The sequence below is a fragment of the Mixophyes fleayi genome, chromosome 11 (genome assembly GCF_038048845.1).
Source record: "Mixophyes fleayi isolate aMixFle1 chromosome 11, aMixFle1.hap1, whole genome shotgun sequence".
NCBI lineage: Eukaryota > Metazoa > Chordata > Amphibia > Anura > Limnodynastidae > Mixophyes > Mixophyes fleayi.
In genome coordinates this window covers 74420969-74446372 of record NC_134412.1, presented here as the reverse complement: position 1 = coordinate 74446372, position 25404 = coordinate 74420969, and the positions used below count along the sequence as shown (strand labels likewise).

The 25404-nt window shown below is 41.0% G+C and overlaps 2 protein-coding genes across 2 annotated transcripts; both read right to left on the bottom strand.

Annotated features, from left to right (window-relative positions):
- Positions 1-1049: 1049 nt before the first annotated feature.
- On the bottom strand, positions 1050-15996 carry PEX10 (peroxisomal biogenesis factor 10). The gene is made up of 6 exons (XM_075191716.1): positions 15737-15996; positions 10489-10569; positions 9402-9799; positions 6514-6689; positions 5873-6008; positions 1050-1915 (listed from the first exon to the last, which is right to left on the bottom strand). Exons 1-6 carry the CDS (start codon positions 15846-15848, stop codon positions 1847-1849), a joined length of 972 nt encoding a protein of 323 aa, XP_075047817.1. The 5' UTR covers positions 15849-15996; the 3' UTR covers positions 1050-1846.
- On the bottom strand, positions 13527-15726 carry LOC142108024 (actin-5-like). The gene has a single exon (XM_075191715.1). It carries the CDS (start codon positions 14716-14718, stop codon positions 13597-13599), a length of 1122 nt encoding a protein of 373 aa, XP_075047816.1. The 5' UTR covers positions 14719-15726; the 3' UTR covers positions 13527-13596.
- Positions 15997-25404: the final 9408 nt, after the last annotated feature.

Here is a 25404-nt window from a genome sequence, read left to right as displayed (position 1 = left end):
AGCAGCTACTGTGCAGAGAAGAGGGGAACATTGGGACACATTTATTGCAAAAAGGTCTTCTGACATAACCACTGGCAGGCAGCATTATCTACTTGATCTCTGCAGGAAGCTTTGCTGAAGGGGAAGTGTGGAGACAGCATTAAACATCTAAATTAATAAGAGGACCAGTTCTATGGCTCTCAGCTATTCCCTACACACATAGCCACACTTGACAACTCTCCTGGAATGTCCGGGAGACTCCCAAATTCTGGGTAGGTCTTCTGGACTCCTGGGAGAGCTGACAATTCTCCCGCATCTGCTCACTTCTTATTGAAGTGGGCAGATTGTGAGCCTCCATGATGAGATTCCCAGAGAAACGCTTAATTTTGACCGGCCCAGTGGTAAAATTACATGTTTGCATCATTATGTCACAGGGGCGGGGCCAAAAGGAGGCGCTTCTCCAAGCCCCGCCCCCTCTCCCTCCTGAGGCCAAGCTGGAAAGGTCGGCAACTATGCACAAAGCCTGTCCTGCTATAGAAACCATGGTTTGTCTGCTTTAAGAGAAAAAAGAAAAAAGAAACAAGAGTTGCTACTCTGCCAAAAACTAGTACGGTTTGATGTCCATGTCCCCTTTAACATCTATTGTATTTTTCCTCACATTAATAAGGCCAGATTGACATTAAGAAATAACAGACCTTTTTTGTTAGGTTTCATTCAAACACGTAGTGTTTAATCTTTTATAGCAAAACATGACTGAATTAACTAGTTACTGCAGAAAACAAATGAAATTGGAAATACTTGCAAACTATTTTTTTTAAATACATACTATAAAGATTCAGTGTTCATTGAGTAAAATTTTTCAAACTATCGTATATCTGTTCAAACGTATTAATAAATCAACATTCATGTCAAACAATACATTAACAATACAATTAGGTGAAAGTTAGGAGTACTTTTGGCAATGCCTGGTCAGATTTAAGCAGTAGTCAGTTGCGGATGATGTGTCCATCAATATACACTGCAATACAGTACATACTAATTATTTTCTATGTACAGGTTAAGTATCAGGGCCTTGCCGAAAGGATGACCCACAACACTGAAAATTCAGTTTTGGGTGGGGTCTAAATATTAGTCCCATATAACAGTTACCTAGGCTCTGGCGTTCTACCCAATACACCAGGTCCCCTGATATTCCCGATGTGGTTACTACAAGATGCACAATGCCCAATGCTGGGCATTGTGAATATGGTAGTAACAGATGGCCAAAGCCTACTTTAAATAGTAAGGAGCACAACCTGTAGCTGCCAGCAGGTTGCACTAGAAACCCAGTTCTCTGCAACTGCTGAATAAAATAATTGTGTGCGTTTTAAGCGTATATATAATTATACAGATCCACTTGTGTATATTGTATAGCTGCTGTGATGAAATATGGAAAAAGCAACTTTTAAGTATTTATATAAAAGATGGAACCACACACCCCCTTCTGTGTCCCAGATAAGTTGCTAATCTGGTATATTTCCTTATCAAATGTACTTTAAACCAAAAGTACTCACAAATTTACGGAGGAAATCTAAAGTTATACATTTTCCAAATCTGATTTTTGAGACTAACTTAAGAGATATTGCCTGGGGAACTGGATGCAGGAGTCCTCATGTACTGGGACATGCTGACCTGACCGTTTAGCCTGTAACCACAATAATTTGACAGCACACATCCTGTAAACATCAAACTGTTAGTTTGGCATGAAGTAGTTGTGCGTTCATGGAATGGGTTAAAACACTTCAACCCTAAATGTCAGAAGCAAAGCGGCTGCTTAAGGAGACGCATCGTGGAGTCCTCGGACTGTAGCAGACATTCAGAAAAGTGATCATCGGTAGTGCCGCAGGTAGACCAGTTTCTGGGGATGAAATTTCTCTCTGCATAACGGGCATTCAGCCTGAAAAAGAAGACGATTTCAAACAGTTAAGACATGCAGCCCACAGTGCCCAGCTCCTTCCTCATTCTGCTTACAGTATACTGAAACTAACGGATGTTACCAGGGTGGAACAGGGTTCGGCATCGTTGCTCACAGCTCTGCGGACATGGTTGCAAGGCCCAGTCCCCCGACCTCCAGCGAGGAGGCAGATATAATGCACCACTAGGTGGGTGGTACTGAAACTTTAAAAAGCAAGATGCTATCTTTGTGTATGGCAGGATGTCTTAACCAGATCTCTGGCTTCAGAAACTTTCAATGGAAGTGGCGTGTCCTAATTATTTTTCCATCACTCATTACATATTATATTATTTTATTCCACAAATACTATTTCGTTTTATGTTGCCTTTGTCCTTTTATGCAAATGCTGCAGGCACCGTACGACATAGCCAGGGCTCGTACACATACGACAGAGCCAGGGCTCGTACACATACGACAGAGCCAGGGCTCGTACACATACGACAGAGCCAGGGCTCGTACACATTACGGTCACCTGAAGCTGCGCTTTGGCTGCTGAGACATAAATACATCATGATTCTTATCCCTTTCATCAGCACTTGATGGGTCATGTACGACGCTTGTTGCGTACTGACAGTGTTTCGCTATAGAGATGACAGATCTCTATTTTCCTCAGCTGTTCAAACGGCAGTAGCCACAGTTGTAGACAACTGTACAATGGTCACAAAGTGCACACAAGTATCTACCTGCAACAAGCACTCCAGCAGCACTGAAAGAAAGAAGGACGCAGCTGCTGGAGCTCTCAGGAGATTAAACAAACAGCAAGAACACGTTTCATTATGAACGTCACAGACACATTTTTACTGGTAAAAAATAAAAATACACCAACACAGAGAGGAAAAGTATTAAAGAGACACTAACCTCAACAGGTTTCTCTCTTTACTAGTGTTCTGTAAAGCACATGTGACAATATAGTGTATTGTTTTGTTGTGTCTTTGGACAAGGACTATTCTGCGGGAGGTGTCATGTTTACTTACACAACAGGGGGCACTAAGTGGTCCCTTCCCCTCTATCTAGCCACAGAACTACCATAAGCTATGGCATGTTAATTTTGAAATACCTTCCAGCCCTCCAATTGGCTCTTTATCGTGTGAGTGCATCTCCCAAGCACACATGGTTTCTACACTCCTATGCTAATCTATCACATGCTTGTCCACTCTCCCAAAATGTCCGGGAGACACCCCCGAATTCCAAATAAGTCTCCCGGGAGATCAGGGCATTCTCCCGCAACCTGCCTACTTCCCAGTGAAGGGATGGGAGCCTCCATGATGCAGATGACTTGCGTCCTTTTGGCCCAACCCCTAGCGTCAAAATGCCGCTTTCGCGTCATTGCATCACAAGGGTGGGATAAAAATTACGTGATTCTCTATCAGCTACAGCATGTCTGGAAACTCTTAGCTTATCTGTGGCCCATAACAAAGAGCAGTGCCCAATAACAATCTGATCTCAACATCCGAACATTGTTGGCAAATGTGGTTGCAAAACAGTCCAACCTCACTAATAGGACCCAATCACACCAGCAGTAATAGAGCACAATGGCTGAATCTCATCCGATCACCCACTATATGTATGTGGAAGTGCGGCCCACTTAGGAGTCATGTAAAAAGTCGTGCAGGGCCAAATCCAGCATACAGGAAGCCAATCAAATAGCCCAGCTCTATGTACCCTACAGAGTGACTAATCGTACCATGCTAATTAACTGACAAACAGATAACTGGGAAGACGCTATTAATGTACCGCTTTAAGTGTTTTTAACATTAACATAAAGCAGTTGTTATGCTGCTTCTATTCTTTAGTGACCCATTTAAGTAATGAAAACGATGTACATAATTATTCTGGAGTGCTCTAAATCAGGGGAACAGATGGCTTTTTTTTTTTTATCCCAAGACACATCATACAGGAATTAATTAAGCAATTACAGCACATTGCGCATACAACACTCTTCTTGATGTAACCGCATAATTCACAAGTAAACAACTTAGTACGTATGAAGGAGACGTCCAGTTCTGCTGTAGAACACACGGTATCTAGAGTCAGTCACTTTCATTCTGTATACACATCTGTGACGTCCGGCATTCCGGAGGATGCGCGTGTGTGGGAATAAGGTTTGTTATACCCGCCGCTGAATTCAGCAGAGGGAGCCTGTTATTTTGTGAGCAACTGCTAGCTGTGCGAAATCATTTAATTACCATCAAAAGAGAACCTGACTGATTACTTGTTATAATGGTTTGGGACACATCGCCATAGGCAGATGGCTTTGAGGGATAGCATGAGCAACAGGAGCCAAACCCCATGGGATTATTCAAGAGCGTCACTGATGCCATGTTGTATGCAGAATATATAAGCATGGGCTTTGTATCCTGTTTAAAACAAAACAGGGCTACAGTCCTATGCACAAACAATTAGATTGGAGTCTGCAAAGGCACTTAAATCACAGTGTATGTGATAATACTGACCAATCTGTATATAGTTACTTACTTCTTGGCCTGTAAAATGGCCACAGTACTGCCACCGTAAGTCCTAGATGTTCTTATAAAACATTCAAGCATGAAAACCCTCCTGCGGCAGCATGGTGGCTCAGTGGTTAGCACTTCTGCCTTACAGCACTGGAGTCATGAGTTCAATTCCTGACCATGGCCTTATCTGTGAGGAGTTTGTATGTTCTCCCCGTGTTTGCGTGGGTTTCCTCTGGGTGCTCCCGTTTCCTCCCACACTCCAAAAACATACTGGTAGGTTAATTGGCTGCTATCAAATTGAGCCTAGTCTGTGTGTCTGTCTGTGTATGTTAGGGAATTTAGACTGTAAGCTCCAATGAGGCAGGAACTGATGCAAGCGAGTTCTCTGTACAGCGCTGCGGAATAAGTGGCGCTATATAAATAACTGATGATATGATAAGCTTATTCATTTATTAAACCATAGTATGGAGTGGACTGGACTGTACTGTAATCGCAATGAGCTTCAAGCTCACTGGATGGTGCTGTATCTTTGAGTAAAGCTGGGTACACATTACAGGTTTTTCACAGATTATCGTACCAATCACACAATAAATGATTGTTAGGTCCCTTTTCACATTAGTGTGTACGCTCCCACCATCATGTTTTATTGTACCAAAGCACATCGTATCGTTTCATTTGATTTTATAACTGGACTAAAAATCTCTATAAACAATGGCACGATGTTGGTTAAATTCCGCAGTGTGACTGCACTCAGGACCGGCAGTGTAGGCAGATCTCTATGGAGTGTGCAGTCATGATCGTTTCAACAGTTGGTTATGACAGATGAAGAGCACAGATCTGAAGGTAAATCATGTAAAATCGTATAGATGTGTACACATGACTCGGCATGCTAACCGGGACTTTCAGTCATTGGTAAAATCGTTAAAGATATCCCATGAGGAGAAATTATTTGTAGTGTGTACCTAGCTTAAGACCGTCCAACTAATGCAGCCAACTTGGGTTGAATATACAAACTGTCCTGAAAGCAGGTTCACACTACAGGAGACTTCTCCTTTCATCTAAAACCTCTCAGGTTTCTAAAATGACAAAACAATGTCGCAAAATGTTTTGGTATATACAACGTACTGCTCCGTTCTGCGAGGGATCATCATGGTATGGTATAACTTGTAGAAGTAGGCAAACAGAACAAGTTTAGCACTCATATGCATTAATATGTGCCTCTAGCATGGAATGATAGTAGTGCGCTACGGTATATGCTGGTACTATATAAATAAATGTTGATGATGTATTGCTCAGTTTAATCCCAATTGTAAAGCCCTATAGAATAGGCTGGCGCTATATAAATAAAATATTGATGATGACGGATTGCTCAGTTAAATTGGGCAGGTGGAGGATATAGAACTAAACTACAATTGTGATTACCCCCATAGCCCCAGCCAGTCCTCACCTTGGTATTACACCATTCGGTGATGCACTCCCAGCAGAAGAGGTGACCACAAGGTGTCGCTGTGCTGTGCCTCCGATGCTCTAAGCACAATGTGCATTTCGAAGTCCGCTGGTACGATTTCTCATGGGGTGGTGCCCTAGGAATACAGATACAACATTATATTACAGCATGAATCTATCCTGTTTCTCTCTGTCCCCCATATCTCAGTATGCCCAATGTGCATACCTAAACCAAGTTTATACATATATGCATTTGATCACATGCTTGCAAAAGGTGTCTATGTTTTTGTAAGGTGGAGGAAGATAAAGGCTGGGATGAATACCTGGCAGCTGCTTGCCTCATGTTGGCTACACACACAGAGATATGGATATTGGCAAATTGTCCCGATATCCAGGCGGGTGTGGCACTAAAACCACCATGGGCTAAAGAACGAGCCCACTAACACTGATCAGGCTGTTTTCCGTCATGCCCAAAAAGGAGTTGAACTTGATATTGGTCTGTGTGGGTCATATCTGCCAACCGGACAGTTTAATCAGTGATGAGAGAAGGACAGCAACTTCCTAATAGCGGAAGGTTTCCCGTTTCTACATCTCTCTGTTTAGCAAGAGTCTTGTTTGGCCGGTTGGGCGTTCTGTGATTACCTCTGATAGGACATTCTTCTATGGAGTTTAAATTTCTGCTGGGCCTCCTGCTTCTGCTGGAAGCTATACAGCTGAACACACAGCAACAGCATGAGATGAACCAGTGACACTGCACCAAGGAGGCTGTAACTCCTGCGCACCAGACTGTCGTCCCCGACTGATCCGCAGACACGAAGCTGTGGAAGAATGAAGAGCGTAAAACGGAGATTCTCCAGGGAACAGAATACAAGTACAGTGATTTCTGTATGCGGTTCTCATGTTATCGGTAGGAAGGGAGAGACGGATGAGCAGGAAAGGAAGATAATAAACTTTCACATAATGAAATAAAAATGTGTAGTAAAAATGACTGACGTCATCTGTTTAGAATGGACATCCTACCATCCAAGATGGATAGATCCAGTAGATCATCTTAAGTATGTGCATATATAGCAGATTAGATTAAATTAACACAGAAAACACTGTAGTATGTTTAAAAATAAATATATATATATATATATATATATATATATATACACACCTGTATATCGATTTATTTTATTTGTTTCAGGATTAAAATTCACAGTGTAGATTGCTTTATAACCTTCACGATGGGGCAGTATTGGCGTGGAAACCTATCGGAATGTTCTCGTGTTAAAGACAGTGGAACGATATTCATTTTGTCATTTCAAATTATGGAAACAGCTTCTTACCATTGAGAGATGATCATATAAATAATGCATGTTACATTCTTCCTGCGGATATATCTTCACACAGAAGGTATATTGTGGAATATGAACATTTCTTGATTTCAATTTGTGCATTGATGGATTAACTGTTTTAGTTGAATAAGCACTAATTTCACTTTATGTCAATGAATTTCACTCTATAATTTTAACGGTACACCATCATGTTATTTTGTTTTTCTGGAGTGATATTTTTGCAGTCATTTTACAATTCCATATGTGTATTATGTTCCTTGTCTGCGGATAACTCATGCAGATTACAATTTTCCCATGTTGAATCATGTACATTATCTTTCTGGATACAGTGAACGTCAATCTGGAATGTAGTAAAACAAATGTGTTTTCTTGTATACATATCACAATGGTTTCATTCTAAATTGAATCTAATCTATTATATATGCACACACTTAAGAGGATCTCCTGCATCTATATATTTTAAATTGTAGGATCTCAGTATTCCAATTACAGAAGTGGTTCTGAACTAAGGGTGCGAATCTTTACACTAGATTTTTAACAGAAAATAAAAATTGGTTCAACCAATTACTTATACGATCTAGGAATCTGTGTCCAAAAACATTGGTGTGAGATGGCAGTAAAGCTGGGTACACACTACACTGTTTTCGTCCAATAATCGGCTCAAACAGCCGACATACGACCGCTCGTTCAAAAGTCGGGTCAGTGTGTGCCGTGATACGATGGTCGAAAGTCTGCCCAAATGGACGATTATCGCCTCATTTGGTTGGTCGTACCGTTTAATATTTTCGTTCCAATCTCGTTTCCGCTGTGTAGTGTGTATAAACTTCCGACCGATCCACAACAGTGAGTACGAAATAACAGTCATTGCTCACGACAACATGGCTGTAAAAAGTAGCTAAAGGGACGTCCGCTCTTCCCTTGATCGTCCTAAACAAGGCTAGTGTGTATGCAGTCCATGAACCGAGCGATCGGACCATCGATCGCATGTAAAATCGCTCGGCATAAAAAGTTGGTCAAAATTTCTGTAGTGTGTACCCAGCTTAACTTGGAATAATTCTGCTGTGCTCAGTTAGTTCTATTCCACAACTGGCAAAGGCAGCATTGCAGATAATCTTTGTTATCACCTACCTACATGAAATGGGATTTTCATCACTTCTGCACACACAAAGGCCAGAATATCCTGGAGTATTAAAATTACTGTTCAAACCTGCTGGTCAATTGTTCAATCCTATTTATACCGTATTTGTAAGTTTCTATACATATTAAACTTGCAATGTTTATACTAGTGCATAAACTAAGGTGTGAATTGTTAAACACAGAGCCCCGCTTCAAGCATATTATTAATAAACAAAAGCAAAATAGTCAGAGAATTGAGACTATGTTTACATTTTAAGTTGAATCTTAGTAAATATGTAAGTAAGAGTATTTTGCAATAGTTATAAATATTTTCCCGATATAACTTGCTTTTCAAAGGGGTGTCAGCTGCCAAAAAGGTTAAGAACCACTTTTAAAGGATTCCATTACAGGACTGATCCAATATACAATTGTAATTAGCGCCCGTCTGCTTTTTCAGAAGACCACTGTGTAGTCAGCCATCATGAAGCATGTGACACGTCACTAAAGATAGAGGAGGCGACAGCCTTGAATCGAAAGATAAAATTTATGTAACATAATGCAAACAAATAAAATTTGTTTCCCTTATCGAGTGTTCCTTTTTTTTTTATTTATTTTTTAGTAAATTTTAAATACGAGATAAATGAGGATTTTAACCATGACCCAGGAGAGAAGCAAACTACGTGTCTAGTTTACAGGGTGTGATACCGAAAACATTCAAAGAGGCTTTCCATGTTAATTTCACTTTTATGTAGTCTCTTCCCCCTTCCCTATACTAGTAGATCAGTGGAGATGTCCGTTTGCACTATTCAGCAGGAACCTCCGGACCTCTGCGGGTTGGTTGCAGTAATTGGATCTGTGTGCTGGAGGAAGGGAGCCAATGAATTTTCTAAAATAGCTGGCTTCTGATTGGACGAGGTTGTAACCACCCAGTCTGGAGCGTATGATCGCTTCAGGTGGCTCCAAGGTAGTGATCCCCTCTGAAGTACTAGTATAAGGAGATCAGGGGTGGGGTGCTGAAACACTACCATCATTATATATATGCATAAACACTTGACAAGTGAAATGGCTACTTACATAAGTGATACCGGTTATGCGTTTGGCAATATGGTAGAACGTTCCATTCATATAGAACGTGGCCAGATGAAACCTTCTGAGGAAGGTAATACTCTGTCTGACGACATAGACAACCTTCACCAGTGTCTTCTTCTGCTGTTCTGTCAGGGCAGATATCTTTCTGTGAACCCATTTCCGTATCACTGAGCGGTGATGGGACCCGCTGACGTGCGGTACCCGCAGTCCCTCTATTTCAACCTGAAGCTCTTGTTCCAAGCGCACCAGCTCCTTGTCCAGTAGGTAGGGGAACAAGGTGTGGCAGCAGATGAGTACACAGCGCTGCAGCGAGGATGGAATCTTCCTCTTAGATGAGTCAACCTGGACAATATTCACGTACTCTTCCCCAAGAGTTTGGTACCCTGGAAAAGAGGAGTTACAGCCATAAAGTCATGGTGGAGCTCCTACAAGAGAAACCTTATTAAGGATCCCAATAATGTTGCTGTATTTTAAATTTACTATCTATTTGTGTTTTTATTTTTTTTTCCCCGTGGGCGACTACGAAAGTGTTCATGTCCGTTAGTTACTATTTGACATGAAGTCAGAGTTAAGCTACTGCAGGTATTTGGGATGTACCATGCAGGAAAACATAACAGGAGATGAATTACTGGTTTTACACCATCAAGGGCCTGAGTCATTAAGGAGAGCAAAGCAAAAAATGAGGAGTAACTTTGCACCTTGGCAAATCCATGTTGCATTGGAGGGGGAGGTAAATTTAAAATGTGGGACAGATTTATATAGTTGGGGTAGGGCATGTCCTAGATCAACTTTAAATTTCAGTGTAAAAATAAAGCTATGAAGTATTTGTGTGCTAGATGGCAAAACAGCCAGTATTTAACTTACATGCAAAATAAACTAATTTGCACCCCTTGCATTGTAACATGGTTTGGCCAGGATCAAACATACTCCTTTTTTTGCCTTGCTCTCCATGATTCAGGCCCCAAATGTGATCCGAATCTACCTAACCCTGCAACATAGTCCAAGGTTATAGTCCAGTGAAAACTTTTAGTTTACTTAAACACACCATGATAAAACCTCCTATGTGACTTACCTGAAAACGTTGTGAGGGTGTAGTAGGCGAGATCACACAGCAGCTCAATCTCTTTCCTCCACTGCAGCCACTTTTTTGCACCTTACAGAAAGAAAAAGGAATATTAGAGATAAAAATGTGTGCACTACGTATAAAGTTTTCTTTATTTGAATAATGTTAATTCTTCTTTCTACATCATCATCAAAGGACCAGCTAAACATATCTATAAAGAAAGTTGTCTTATAAAACAGATACTAATGCCATCTACAAATATGTATGCCCGCATCACCCTGACACAACTTGTCATTCCACTTACATTTGCGTTGTAGCTGAATTTAAGCAGGTTCCATTAATGTCTAAAAAGTCTACTATGTATAAGCCTCCTCATAAATCACCAGTATCCAAAATAACCCCATTTCTCATAAAACAAAAAAAAAATAAAAAAAAATATTATATATATATATAGTAGCCTTTATATACGTCAACTAGCATTGTTTAGTGGCCCAAACCCCAAGAGGACTATGGACTGATATAGATTAAAATACATTGGCACTTAATGAAACTGTCCTATGCATATGTGCTTTTATAAAAAAAAAACAAAAAAAAAACCTATCCTTAAAAAAAAAAAAAAGGGATAATGTACTATCTTTGTTACAGTATTTTATACCCATCTGCTGATTAATCACATTGCCATAACTATCAGCAATAGTTTGCTAGGAGCATGTCACGATCCTGTCCAGTATGTGCAGGTAAATGGAGTGTGTGAGCACCAGGTTTATAGGGCTAATATAAGCTGGAGGACAAAATTAGCAGTTTACCGTGCAATACTCTCCCAAATGGCCATTTCATAAAATGTATATATTATATATGTTCTTGAATTTAACCAAACAACTATTAAACTAAGTAGCTATCAGACATGGAAAGAATTTTATTTTTTTTACATAGGAAGAAGCCCCATAAAAACACAGAGGGGAATTCAATTCCCCCCGAAGTACCACTGCGTTATAGATATTACCGTTATTACGGTAATACTAACACAGCTTTCTGCTCGCAACTAAGGGAGCTGTAGTGTAGTCAATATAATGTCTAAGAAAAACAACCCCATGATTAGTGGAAATGACTTTTGTTAGCATTGTGTTGACCCAATATACAGGGTGATTCAAAAGTCGCAGTACACCCTTTTATTTCAAAAACTCTACAGGAATTGGGCCGATTGGCCGATTTCAAGATGGCGCCCATGTTTGGTACATACCGTAAAAGACCACGTCACCCATACCTTACTGGATTATTCAGGTTTCCCAATTTCCTGTAGAGTTTTTGAAATAAAAGGGTGTACTGCGACTTTTGAATCACCCTGTCGAACCGGTGTTGGATCAGGCAAAGGAGAAATATCACTATCACACATAATATACCAATTACAATTATTTCCTTGTAGAGATGTAGAGATGGAAAATAGCCCTCTGTGTCCTAGCCACGTCACAGCAACTTAGTCTCAGCTCTTTGACCTGTATAAGATTCCATCAGGACAATGTACTAAACATGTGGGAGGGGCTTCAGCTGTCTGTAAGTGAGCTGGGAGGTAATATTTAACTTTTTAAAAAATACTGCAGTGGAATGTCTGAACAATGTGCCTTGCCTCCATGGCTCATATCTGAAAGTTTTAATTCTGGGGCTGTTAAAAAAACAAAACAAAATAATAAAACCTAAACCGCAGCTTCAACACTATGGTAAAATACATTAGTCCAAATTCTACAGTTGACCCTACATCAAATATAGACATAGCCCAAACCCTATCCCAAGTATAAACATACACCTGGATCAAGACCTAAAAAGTAGCCCTTAAAAAATAATTTTGAGAAGATCTCTTATAACTTAATATTTGTATCATTGAAGTCATGTTCATCTTCTGTAAGGAAAATCTTAGGGGTATATTTACTAAACTGCAGATGTTGCCTATAACAACCAGATTCTAGCTATCATTTATTTAGTACATTCTACAAAATGACAGCTAGAATCTGATTGGTTGCTATAGGCAACATCTCCACTTTTTCAAACCCAGAGTTTAGTAAATATATCGCTTAGTGTCTAAACGTAGTCATGTGTCCTCATATTTTAGCAGCCCCAGGCTGGAGACCCAACCAGTAAAGAGATAGGGACAGATGTTGATCATAAGGTTTGGGGAATGTTTAAGAAGATTAATATTGGATACAAAGGAAAGTGTAGGCTTTTTACAGGAGGCATTTAACAACAATCACTATAAATCAATGTATATGTACATAAATAGTGCATATCATCAACTACAGTTTCCATTTTCTCGGAAGGACACGATTACTGGCAGCCAAAGAGGGAGAGGTTTACCAATTTGGTGACATAACCTCAGTAATTTGTAGGGCTAGATTTTTCAAATCTGGGACATTTAATTTTTGCCCCATTTCTTCCCCTGAAATTTTGGAAGGTTGTTATACAATATAAAAAGCAAAGTTTTATTTCATATCTTACTCTGGAAAAGCCTATAGACTGTGTCCTGCAAGTGGCACGAGAGTAAGTACTAGTGCAGTACTGGAGATGCCAACATTACAGCATTCTATATACTTTAGCAACAATCTGGTCTAGCACGAGAATACCAACCATCTATAATCTCCCAACAATGCCTGACTATGGAGTGAAGGCTTACAGAGGGTGCGATAAGTAAACTATAACTGGGATTTTGTCATTGGAAATGATTCTCCCCCATATTTTATTTACATAACCAAACCCATAGATCAGCTTAAGTGACACATTTTACCAACAGAACACACACTTCAAACTCCGACCCTATATGCCATTTACTTGACACAGTGGATATTAGAAATTGATTTTTTTTTTTGTCAAAATGCAAACATGACATGTAATAAATACATTCAGATCTGACAATGTATGACAACTTTTACATGTAACTGCAAATGTTGCAAACAATTAAAACATGTCTTACATTTCTAACACAAAAGAAAAAAAGAAAAAAGAAAAAAGAAAAAAAGAAAAAAAGAAAAAAAGAAAAAAGAAGGCGAACACGACGGATGTATCATTTCATTGATCTATATTTTGGCCCAGAATTTTGCAACAACTTTGAAAAAGAAAAACGTTACGTTTCTAAAAGCATTTTTGATGCACTGCACTTGGGCCAAAATCCTCATAATCACTGCTGGTAACCCACAGGTCTCTGAAGGCTGACAGACATGAGATGATGGAAGCCCCAATCCATACGGAGTATTCCCTATCCGGTGGCGAGATTAATTTTATTGGGACTCCATTTGGTACCAGATGTTTCATCTCCGTAGAAATTCTCTCATCGAGTCCAGGAAACAGAGTTGACCCACCAGACAAAACAATACTGCTATACAGATTTCTGCGTATATCAATGGGACATTTCATGATGCTTTTGAAAAGCAATTCGTGTATTCCAGGTGCCTCTATGCCAACATTAATTGGTGCAAAAAGGATCTCGGGTGCACGGAAGAGCTGACTGCCTATTGTAATGGTGTTACCGTCAGGGAGATTATAATCTTGTACCATTTCTTTGTCAATGTTTGTCAGTTCGTCCTTTGGCTCTACCTGCACATAACACAGTTTCTCCTTAATGTCTCTGACTATCTCTCTTTCTGCAGTGCTTACAAAGGAGTAGCCGATTTCTAAAAGAAGCCTCATAAGACACTCTGTGATATCTCTTCCAGCAAGATCAAGTCTGGCCACGGCATGGGGCAAACAGTACCCTTCGTATACGGGCACCATGTGCGTGACTCCATCTCCACTGTTCATAAACATGCCAGTGGTAATGCCAGAAGCATAGAGTGTCAGGACAGCCTGCAAACCAATATACATCCCAGGGACTTTAAAGCCTTCAAACATAATTTCTGCCATCTTCTCACGGTTCTGCAGAGGGTTCAAGGGGGCCTCTGTTAACAGGACAGGTCTTTCACTGGCTTTTAACTGAAGTTTACAATCGTACACGTGATTCCAAAGTTTTTCAATGCCATCCCAAGATGTTATTATGCCACGCTCTACTGGATGTATCAGTGAGAGGACCCCTCTGCTGGACTGGGCATCTTCTCCAATATAGTATTCCTTCTGTCCTAAGCCCAGCATAGCCGGTCTCACTCTGGAACGACCAACCACTGAGGCAATGACAAACTTCGGAAAACCGTCACCAGCTATTCCAGCCTTACATAGTCCTGACCCATTGTCAAAAATAACTGCTGGGGTCCCAAAATGCATGTTTTTATGTTTTGACTAGTTCAGGAACCTCCTGTGAATCTTCAAGAAGAGCTGCTGCAGAACAAGATTCCGGATCTTCGATGGCTCAGCCTCATGATGACAACTTTGACCACAATTATACTTTCATTTGAAATTTTAAAGCCAATCTGATGTCAATGCTAATTCAGTGTGACCAGGATGTAGTAGAACAAACCCAGCTGTGACATAATAATGGATTATATGTGATTTACAACCAGTACCCCCATAAATGGCCTTTTCCCAGCACTCACCAACATACATTGGTTTTATTTATCTTTTTTCCCCCCAATGTGTTTACAGTACCATATATTAGTTTTTAAAATTATATGGGGACAAAGGCATAGGAGTTAAGACAATAGCAGGTCTGTCAGTGAAAGATCCCAGCTATTTGTACAACTGTGGACATAGCAATGAACCAAACAGTGTTCATATTTTAGAGCCACTAGTAAATGTGGAACAATTCCATGCGCACCTATACAATAATTTTGGTTCTTCATAGTACAGCCACTTTAATTAACACACATTTTGCCAAACACCAATGTTAATAACTAAATTTACCCTAAAAAATATAAAGAAACATATGACATGACGTTTCATGATCTGTCTAAAAGCACTCTACCTGCCGTGCTTTATTATGACATGATTAGAACTAGATTTGTGGGTCCTTTTAAATTAATCTAAATAAAAGTACTGTCTAATGCCTATGCATGTCTTAAATCACTTCATAACAAGTGCAAATAATTTACATTAAATACTACACAGTATCTATAAATGTTTAACACATCACACCTCTGGTTTTCTGCATATACTGTATTTTATTCTTTACCAATAAAGTGATTCATTTCAGTGACACACTGAAGTACCCCCTAGATTGTGCCTGAGGTTCCTGTGGAAGTGCAGCACCTACATGATCTAGTTCTCATAAAGAAATGGGCTTATTGGTCAAGGTCACCACACAGGAAGAGGAGAAGCAGGTGTCTGCCCAGAGCAGTACACTCACCTACGACAGCCTGGCAGGCCTCATGAGCCTGGCCCTTCAGGCAGCCCTGGAACTGCTCATCCTTCTGACTGCTACGTATGAGCTGGGGCTGATTAGCAGAAGTAAAGGCCATGCCGATAGGTAGAGCGCTCTGGCGCCGGCTCCTTTGTGCCTCATAACCTGAGGCCGCACAAACCCACAGTCCCGATTAGCCCAAAATTCGCAAACACTATGCAGATAGTGCGCCTCTGTGCCACTTCCGGGTGTACCTTGCGTCAAACGACGTGGGAGGCCGGGCCTAGTGACGTCACCTGGGTTAATGTTACTATAGCAACGGAGTCTCGGCCTAGCTCATATGTGCATCATAGCTAAGTCCATTCTGTCACTGGTGTAATAGCAGCAGTCAGGTCAACATTACACATTATTATATAACCACATAGGATATCTTTGTTTCAAGCTTGTTATACAATTCCAGTTCCATCATCAGCCCTTGTAGTCAGGGCATGCAAGACCTTGTAGTTCTACAGTTTAGCACAGTGTTGGCTAACCTGTGACACCCCAGGTGTTTGTGAAACTACAAGTCCCAGCATGCTTTGCCAATATATAGCGGCTTATTGCTGGAAGGGTATGCTGGGACTTGTAGTTTGGCAACACCTGGAGTGTCACAGGGTAGCCAACACTGGTTTAGCGTTATTTTATAGCTATTACTAATGCAGTTAAGCTATTTAAAATGGACATAATCACTGTTTACAGAGAGATAATAGTTTAGAAATTTAGAAGTTGTGACATCAAAAAAGATTAAGAAAGCAAAGGTAATGGAATGCTGTGGAAAGTAATTAAATTGATATGTAACATCATTGTCATGCCTAATGGTATTCTAAACCGTCCAATGAAAAAGTGATTTCTCATAAGATTAAGTCAACCCCAGTATAACCCAAGATCAATAAGTTGATTTTTCAAATGCCGTACTTCCTGTCTGTGGAACGCACATGCGTTCCACTGCGTAACTTAAGGAATGAAGATTCAAACTCTCCTGTAAGTATAAAAAAATCTCTCTCTCGATCACTCGATCTCTCTCGAAGATATTTTAATAGCTCAGTAAGTGTGCTGTTTATTGAAATGCTTCTTGCCCTCACTGAATAGAAGCCATTTTTATAGCACTCAATGTTAGGTTTAATACACACTTTAAGGCTATGAGGGGGAAGGTGTACCATGTAAATAAGTTGTTACCATACTTTGCACATCAAATAGTAAACATTTTTACACTTTTCATAGCTAGAGCCTGAGATTACTTCATCTTATCCATAAGAAGCATTTGTTAATCTTCACTGTTGCATATGGAATATATAGGAACATTTTTCTTCAAGCATTCTTACAAGGTACAAAATGATTGTTGATGAAGGTCAGTTTGCCCTTCCATACACTCATCAATACAGTTAATTTATTTGAATCCCACCACTGATATATATATATATATATATATATATATATATATATATATATATAAAATCATGCATTTGCAAATATGTGTAACAGAATTCTTTCATTCAGTAAAGTGCTAGCCACACCCCCACATTAGATTGGCCACACCCACTTGTCAAATGCCACTCCCACTAAGATGGGGGCGCCGATGCCCTGTCTCGCCCAGGGCACTAAAATGTCTAGTTACGGCCCTGCATGGGAGTCACAGACAACCATCAAGAGGAGACAGTGACTATACTGTGAGTATACACACTGTGAGTATACCTGTTCCGTTTTGTCTTTCTCTTGGTGGGACCTCACTAGTAAATCATAGAGTAAGATATTCAGGTGAGAGCCTTTCCTGTCGAGAATATCTGCAGCCCCACGCCCAGGTCCAGACTAAAATCAAGGCTGTCTGCCATAGGAGTAGTGTGTAGAGTCACCACATCTGCCTGTCAAATCTGACACCCCTTCCTTCCTGTCTGTATTACTTCACTCAAATAATTGTTGTGGTTTCTCCCCTAGACTGAAGTAGAGTGTGAGGAGCTATGCTAAGATGCTAAGGAGTCAGCACAGAGGGTAGGTGGACCCATCGTGATCAGGAAAGAACAGTCTGTGAATCTGTTGTTTCCCGTAGGCGCTACACTAGTATGACTATGACCTGTCTCAATGGCGGAACTAGGGAATGGGTGGCCAAGGTGCGAATATATGTTTTGGGTATAACCGGACCCCATCCCAGATAATGCATTGCTGACTCCAGTATATAATTACTCACCAATTGGTCTGTCACTGGGTCACCTTTCTTTGGACCTTATTATAGGCCGGATCCAGGTGTTGCTCTACCTACAAGGAGCGTGACTGATGCCGCAAGCACCTCCCCTTCAGTGAGCTCCGGCAACCAACTGATTTAGAACTCACAAAAGGGGTAGTTCTTGCAGCATCAGCCATTATGCACTCATTCCCCTTGTAGGCAAAGTGGCAGCTGGAGCCACAGTCTATTGGTACATTTGTTGGCTGTGGCAGAGGAGAGCCCTGCATAACAGAATGTCAGACAGATGGGCCCTGACAGTTCAGGGGCCCCAGCATTCTGTAACAGCTGGCTACTGCATACTGCTGCGGTTACAGCTTCTCTGTTGAAGTGCTTAACTCAGTGTTGGCTAACCTGTGACACTCCAGGTGTTGTGAAACTACAAGGCCCAGCATGCTTTGTCAATATATAGCAGCTTATTGCTGGAAGGGTATGCTGGGACTTGTAGTTTCACAACACTTGGAGTGTCACAGGTTAGCCAACACTGGCTTAACTACTCTACTTTACCAATCTCCAGTCTGAAAGGAGAAAAACATTCCCAAATCCACAGACAGGTGTACTGAATGTGAACTAATTTGAAGCACGTTAATTGTACACAGTTAGACTCCAATCAAGTAATTATGTGACCTCAGAAGACAACTGATTGTTCCTGGGTTTATTTATGTGTATCCTAGCAAACGATACGTACAAATCAGTTATTGTCTGGGGTTTTTTTTATTTGTAATTCAATTGTTTGACGGTACAGGGTATTTTCATTGATCAATGGTAAGGATTTGCAAATATATTATTACTCTCATTCCTTAATGCATGGAAAGAAAATGTGAAAAATGGCAAGTGGATGAATACGTTTATAAAAATATCACTGAATATAGACAGCGCCAATCAGGTAAGAGTATCCTAATAAGGAGAACTTTACTTGCAGGTGTAATGCAAAGTGGTTAATTTAGTCTACTTACTGTAAATATGGTAGAATCCTTGACTAAACATATATGTAAACATTGTTTAATTAAAACATAATAAAGAGTAGCACAGCTCCTATAAACATTCCCTCATATTGAGAGCGTATGAACAACTTTTAGTTAGACAGATACTGCATATGTAAACAAACAAATCTGTTCAAGGGTCTTTCATCATGATAACACCAAAATAAATGTTTAATTCTCCGTGGTTTTTATCAATTTGCAACAATATGTAGCCTTGCGTAAAACTGGTATATATCGTTCTTTGCTGGTAATCTTAATTAAGTCTGTGGGCTAGATTTACTACACTTTTTTTGAAAAAGTGGAGATGTTGCCTATAGCAACCAATCAGATTATAGCTGTCATTTATTTAGTACATTCTACAAAATGATAGCTAGAATCTGATTAGTTGCTATAGGCAACTTCTCCAGTTTAGTAAATATACCCCAATGTCTCTATCAATCGAGAAGTATACTTCACTTGAGATACTTGATAGAAGATACAAAATTCCGCAACCTTAAGCATATTCTGAGACTGTAAAAACATCTAATAGCAAGACAGAATTTATTAAATCTATTTTTACATTTAAATGAAAACACAATTTGTTAAATGTTAAAAACAAAACCTTCACCTTGCACTCAATTGTTCACTTCAGAATGTCTCAAAATGTCCTGTTTAGTGCAAAAGCAATATATCTTTTTATGTGCATTTAGTGCTTCTGAATGCTGCATGCAGTCAAAATATCAAAATTGACAGTTTGTGTGTACACACATTCATCAGTTACTTTATTCTTGGTTTACTGGTGCCATAGTGCATTTATTACGCTTTGAGAACATGCTTTAACCGCACCCGGTGACTGCAGGCTGCTGTGACCAGTAGTGCCAGTTGGGTTCTGAGCCGTGGGCCTTGCGAAAGGGGTTTAGCCAGGGTGTCTTTTAAGAGAACAGTGACTCACAAGCCTGCTATAGAGAGAGAGGAAGGACCAGGAGCTGTCAGCAAGGGGATATTGGAGAGAAGAAGAAAGGAAGCAACAGAATCAGGAGCAGAGAGAGGGACGTGTCTGTCGCAGAAGAATTTAAGGATGTCAAAAGTGCTGGAAAAAGAGAGAGAGCAAGTGACAGAGAAGAGAGGTAATGTGACAGCCGGGGGCCCGGGACTGAGGGGGGGGACGTCTGTAGGACAGTTTCCTAAAGATATGGGAAGAACATCAGCTGTCAGTAATAGAGTGGGAGGGTAATACTTTGTTTTACAGAGTGTTATATCAGGTTAAACGGAAAATGTGTATTACCTGAAAACTTTCAATATTGAATCCTATTAGTCCTTTAATGAAGATGGGAAGAAAGACTGTTTTTATAGACAGCATTTTTATTTTTTAAGGGGAATTGGACTAGGATCAAACCACCTTTTTATCATCAGTCTCCTATTTAGGAGTGCATAGGGACAGAACAGTATGCACCCCATCAGGTCATGAGAATGTTTGCAGCATAATAGATTATTTCTAGAGATGTTGGATCTGATCTTATGGCAGTCAATGACCTGTGCTGTCTGGTGATAAAGTTACAGAGGGCAGGGCTGCATGTGACAGGGACATACTTGCTGTGCAGAAAATGATTGCTTGTGTCATGATGGGGAGGAGGAGGATAGAGGTAAGTAGGAAGCCGCAGGCTGAGAGTAATTAAGTGGAAGGACAAGAGTCCTCCAATAGCACATAGTAATGATGTGAGGAGCCTGTCATACCACTTCCCATCCACTTCATATCCACGCGTATTGCTCCCCATTCAGGAGCATAGCAGAAGTTCTTGTAGTGGGGACAAGGTCCTGAGTGAGTGGGACAGTCACCGAAAATCAGGACTGTTCTATCAGAATCAGCATAGTTGGCAGACTGTCCTGCTCACTCCAACCTGTTCTTGCAGCTTTCACTGCCTGCGGGTACTGGTGTCCTAAGCTCAGTTGCTGTTTGTCTGGATCCTGGAATGTTGGGGCCTGTTTGGAAAAAAGTTAAGGACATTATATATTGAAAGTCTAGTAATGAGTGAACCCTCTAGGGCTCCCTTCCCAACATTAAATCAATAGTGCTCAACCAACCCTGACATTAAATTAATAGCATTCACATGTAATAAACATTAAATTAACTTTATTCATGTTTAATAAACAGATATATTCTCCCCACTCAATCAGCCCCGACATTAAATAATAATTATTCACATGTAATAAATAAACTTATTGTCCCCCTAAACTGCCCTGACATTATATAATTAGTATAAACATTTAATAAATAGACATATTGCTGCCCAAACTCAGCCAGATGTTTAATAAAAAGCCCCCAAACCACCCCAGCGTTAAATAAATAGTTCCATCAACCAATCCTGAATTTATAGGCAGTACTATAACCTCATTATTACATTAAATAGCACCCTCCATTGAATAAATTGCCCAACAATAAATTAATATCTCATACCCACTATTAAAGGATTAGCACCCGGTCCCATTACATTATTAACACTGTCCCCACCAACATTACATTAAGATCCCTTCCTCCTCCCACAGTTAACCTTCTTCCACCTGACACTGTATATTACATAAATTATAATTAATAGACATACTAAATGGTGGACTACTACAACTTAAACAAATTTTGTGGAATAATTCAATATTATCCCTCGATTTTATCACCTGCCTATTTCTCATTTTGTTTTTTCTATTAAATTGAAAATGATTGCACATACAGGATCTATTGTCCGAAGCGCTAAGGACAATTTAAAGCATATTTCCTAAAATAGAAGAAATTTCGTAAAAAATAAATTCTCCCGTATTTTCCTCTTACATTGTTTATCGGTGGTCCTCAAAGTTCATGTGGGAAGAGAGAATTGGTGATCGTGTCTGTGTGTGTATATATATATATATAATATATATATATATATACAACAAAAATAGCAGCTCCAAACTGGTCAGTTACTGCAGATATCTTAAGATATTCCCACCAATAATAAGTTGCTGTAAATTAGCTATTACCTCCTGCTCTGCATTTGTATATCAATACTTTCTTTGTTGCCTGCTTAGTGAGTAGGAATGATTTAAATGACTCTGCAGTGCAGCTTTTGTGCCACTAGATGGCGGCAAGACATAATATTGAAATTTGAGACTAAAACGCAAGCAGTTAAACAAGAACATCATTCTATGGTCTAAAATGCATTTATTGTGCTCAAAAATATGGTATTGTTGCTGTTTATGTTTGTAACAATTTGCATAAATGCCTCCCTAATGTACTATAACACACAGGGAACATTAAACAATTTAAATTATATATCTTTGCCTTATATTTTCCATAAAGGGAAAAAAAAGCAATTGTCACGGGCACTAGGAGTCTTTACCCAGGGATCACCAGGTGATAGGCTTACCAGAGCAGTATAGGTGGTAATATGGTACTCTGGTAGCAGGGTGATCACGGAACAGGAAATAGCAGATGATGAGATGCTCAGGAAAGTCTATGACTAGCAGCACTGGCAATATGGAGGTAGTAATACACGAGGAACTGTATGGACAAAGGACACGTGAAGGTAGTCAGTGGTCTGCAGTAGCAAGTTGTACCACTGCTATAGTGAGGAGGAATGTCCAACAGAAACGAGGAGGTGATGAGAGTCAGCGGTCTGCGGATAGCAAGTTGTACCGCTGTCTGAGTGAAGGAATGGAATCCAAGTGGAGGTATCCGGGGAGTCAGTGGTCTGCGTTAGCAAGTTGTACCACTGCTATGTGAGAGAATACTGGAACGGGTGAAACTGGAAACAGGGGTCAGTGGTCTGCCACTAGCAAGTTGTACCACTGAATATATATGTGAGGAGGTGCACGGGGAGAGACTGCAACACAATATATACACGGGCACCTTGACTTTGATCCACAGTAATATGCACAATATAAATGTATAAATGACTGAACAACACTGCCAATATAGAAAGTCTCTTGAAGTAATCCAGCATGAGATAACACAGTCAATGATGGCAATAGACTCAGTAGATAGTACACTCCAGAGGAGAACCCACACAGTCCAGCAAGGTATGCAATACACAGCACAGTCAATGGGAAGTATGCATACCGTGGTTCAGGAGAAGGCAGTCAGACAGAAGTGCAGAGATACCTGAACGGCAGGAGGCCGGCAGGATGCAAAGTCCCTGGATGGGTGAAGCGGTGGTCTAGCAGGTGCAGCGCACAGGTAGGTAGACCAGCAGGGAACCCAGGAAGGCGTGGAGAGCGGATCAGCAGCAGATGGATGCGTAGCGCTGAGAAGCAACAGCAGCGGGTCTCTGCGGGAACACGGAGGTAGCCAATAGCAACCAGCAGGTGCAGTAACGATGGGACACCAGAGCAGAGTTGAACTGAAACAGTTGATCACGGAGAGTAGCGGGTAGCAATAGTGGCAGCAGACTCCAGGAAACACGGGAGAGTTGACAAGGGCTGAAGACTGAAGCGCACAGAGGCGGCGGATAGGAATCAGCTAAACAGTCCCGAGGAAACACAGACGGGTTGCAGGTTGAAGACTGTAGTGCACGGAGGCAGCGGATAGGAATCAGCTAGCAGTCACGATGATGAAACACAGACGAGTTGCAGGTTGAAGCCTGTAGTGCACGGAGGCAGCGGATAGGAATCAGCGGGCAGTCACAATCATGAACAGGTGAGTGGATGTGAATGAAAGACTGTAGTGCACAGAGGCAGCGGATAGGCATCAGCTAACAGTCCCAATGATACAAGGTGGAGTTGAAGTGCTTAGAAGACTGTAGTGCACGGAGGCAGCGGATAGGAATCAGCTCACAGTCACGATGATGCAGTAGATGGTAGAAGTGGTATGGGAACCACAGTAGGAGAAGTGGTTTGGAAACCACAGAGGTAGAAGTGGTTTGGAAACCACAGGAATCAGCTGGGCTGAATAAACGAGGAAACACAGGAACACCTTCAGAGACTCATGGGGAATGAGACTCCAAGATCAGGCAACGTGGTGTTGACCACAGGTGCTTAATATAGGGAGGTTGCCTGATCTGCCAATTAAGTTAAAGGAACATACACTGGAGGAATAGAAAGGGCTGCGCATGCGCAGTCCCTCAGGATGGAGGACGACCACGGTTCCTAAATGTCCGGGAAGAAGCACTCACAGTCCGGTGAGTGACAGTACCCCCCCTTTTAAAGGTGGGCACAGAACGCCTGGAACCGGGCTTGTCCGGATTTTTGGAATAAAACTTCTTCAGAAGGGCAGGAGCATTAAGATCTTCAGCTTTGATCCATGAACGCTCTACAGGACCAAAGCCCTTCCAATGAACGAGGAAACGGAGAACTCCTCGCGAAATTTTTGCATCCAATACCTCAGTAATCTCGAAATCCTCCTCCTGGTGAACTTGAACTGGCTGCGGAGCTGAGGGAGGAGTTGAGAAACGGTTGATGATGAGAGGTTTGAGCAAGGACACATGGAAGGCATTGGAAATCCGAAGATTCTTAGGAAGAAGAAGTTTAACACATACTGGATTGATAACTTGAATGATCCTATATGGACCAATAAAACGAGGGGCGAATTTCATAGATGGAACCTTCAAACGAATATTTTTGGTAGATAACCAGACACGATCTCCAATTTTTAGTGGTGGAATAGCCCGCCTCTTCTTATCTGCGAAAGACTTATATTTGTTAGATGTCTTCTTTAAACAGGTTCTGACCTGAGACCAGATATTTTTGAAGGTCTGACAAGCAGTCCCCACAGCAGGAACTTGGGTGGGCGGGAGGGCAGGAAATTCCGGAAAAGACGGATGGTGACCGTGAACCACCAGCACTTGACATTTTGAAGATGACTCCTGAGATCCATCTTCAACGTCCGATGACGTCACGAACGCCCGATGAGGAGGAAGGCGTTCAGACTGAACCTTATCACACAGATCCGTAGATGAAGGATCCTGTGGAGGAGGCCCTGGTGGAATAGACGAATGCTGTCTTTTGAATGAAACCACTTGAGAGAGGCAATGATGATGACATTCAGCTCCCCAAGATGTAACTTGAGAAGTGCGCCAGTCAATCTGGGGAGAGTGACATTGAAGCCATGGAAGGCCTAAGACAATCGGACTTGTCGTAACTGGAAGAATTAAAAACGAAATTTCTTCATGGTGTAGTACACCAATCTGAAGGGTTACTGGAGACGTACTCTGGGTGATGAGACCATTGATGAGACGTGAGCCATCTATAGCCGTCACAGTAATGGGTGTTTTTAAAGTGATCACTGGTAGGGACCATAGATTCACTAGGGATTTAGAAATGAAATTTCCTGCTGCTCCAGAATCAATCAATGCCTGTGACTCAAAGGATTTGGTAGCAAAGGAGATCGTAACATCAAAAGCGCAGGCTTTTAATTTCGTAGAAGATGGAGAGGACTCCAGGAACCCTAACCTTATCTCCCCAGTATTGGTTAGAGCCCGGCATTTCCTGGGACA

Excerpts from the sequence above, each read along its gene's own strand:
- PEX10 (XM_075191716.1), bottom strand. The coding sequence starts at position 15,848 with ATGGCCTTTACTTCTGCTAATCAGCCCCAGCTCATACGTAGCAGTCAG. Across the intron at positions 9,800-10,488 it reads CACCCTCACAACGTTTTCAG|GGTACCAAACTCTTGGGGAA; the intron begins GTAAGTCACATA and ends CCTCTTTTCCAG. Across the intron at positions 6,009-6,513 it reads AGAAGAATGTCCTATCAGAG|GGCACCACCCCATGAGAAAT; the intron begins GTAATCACAGAA and ends CTGTATTCCTAG.
- LOC142108024 (XM_075191715.1), bottom strand. The coding sequence starts at position 14,718 with ATGCATTTTGGGACCCCAGCAGTTATTTTTGACAATGGGTCAGGACTA.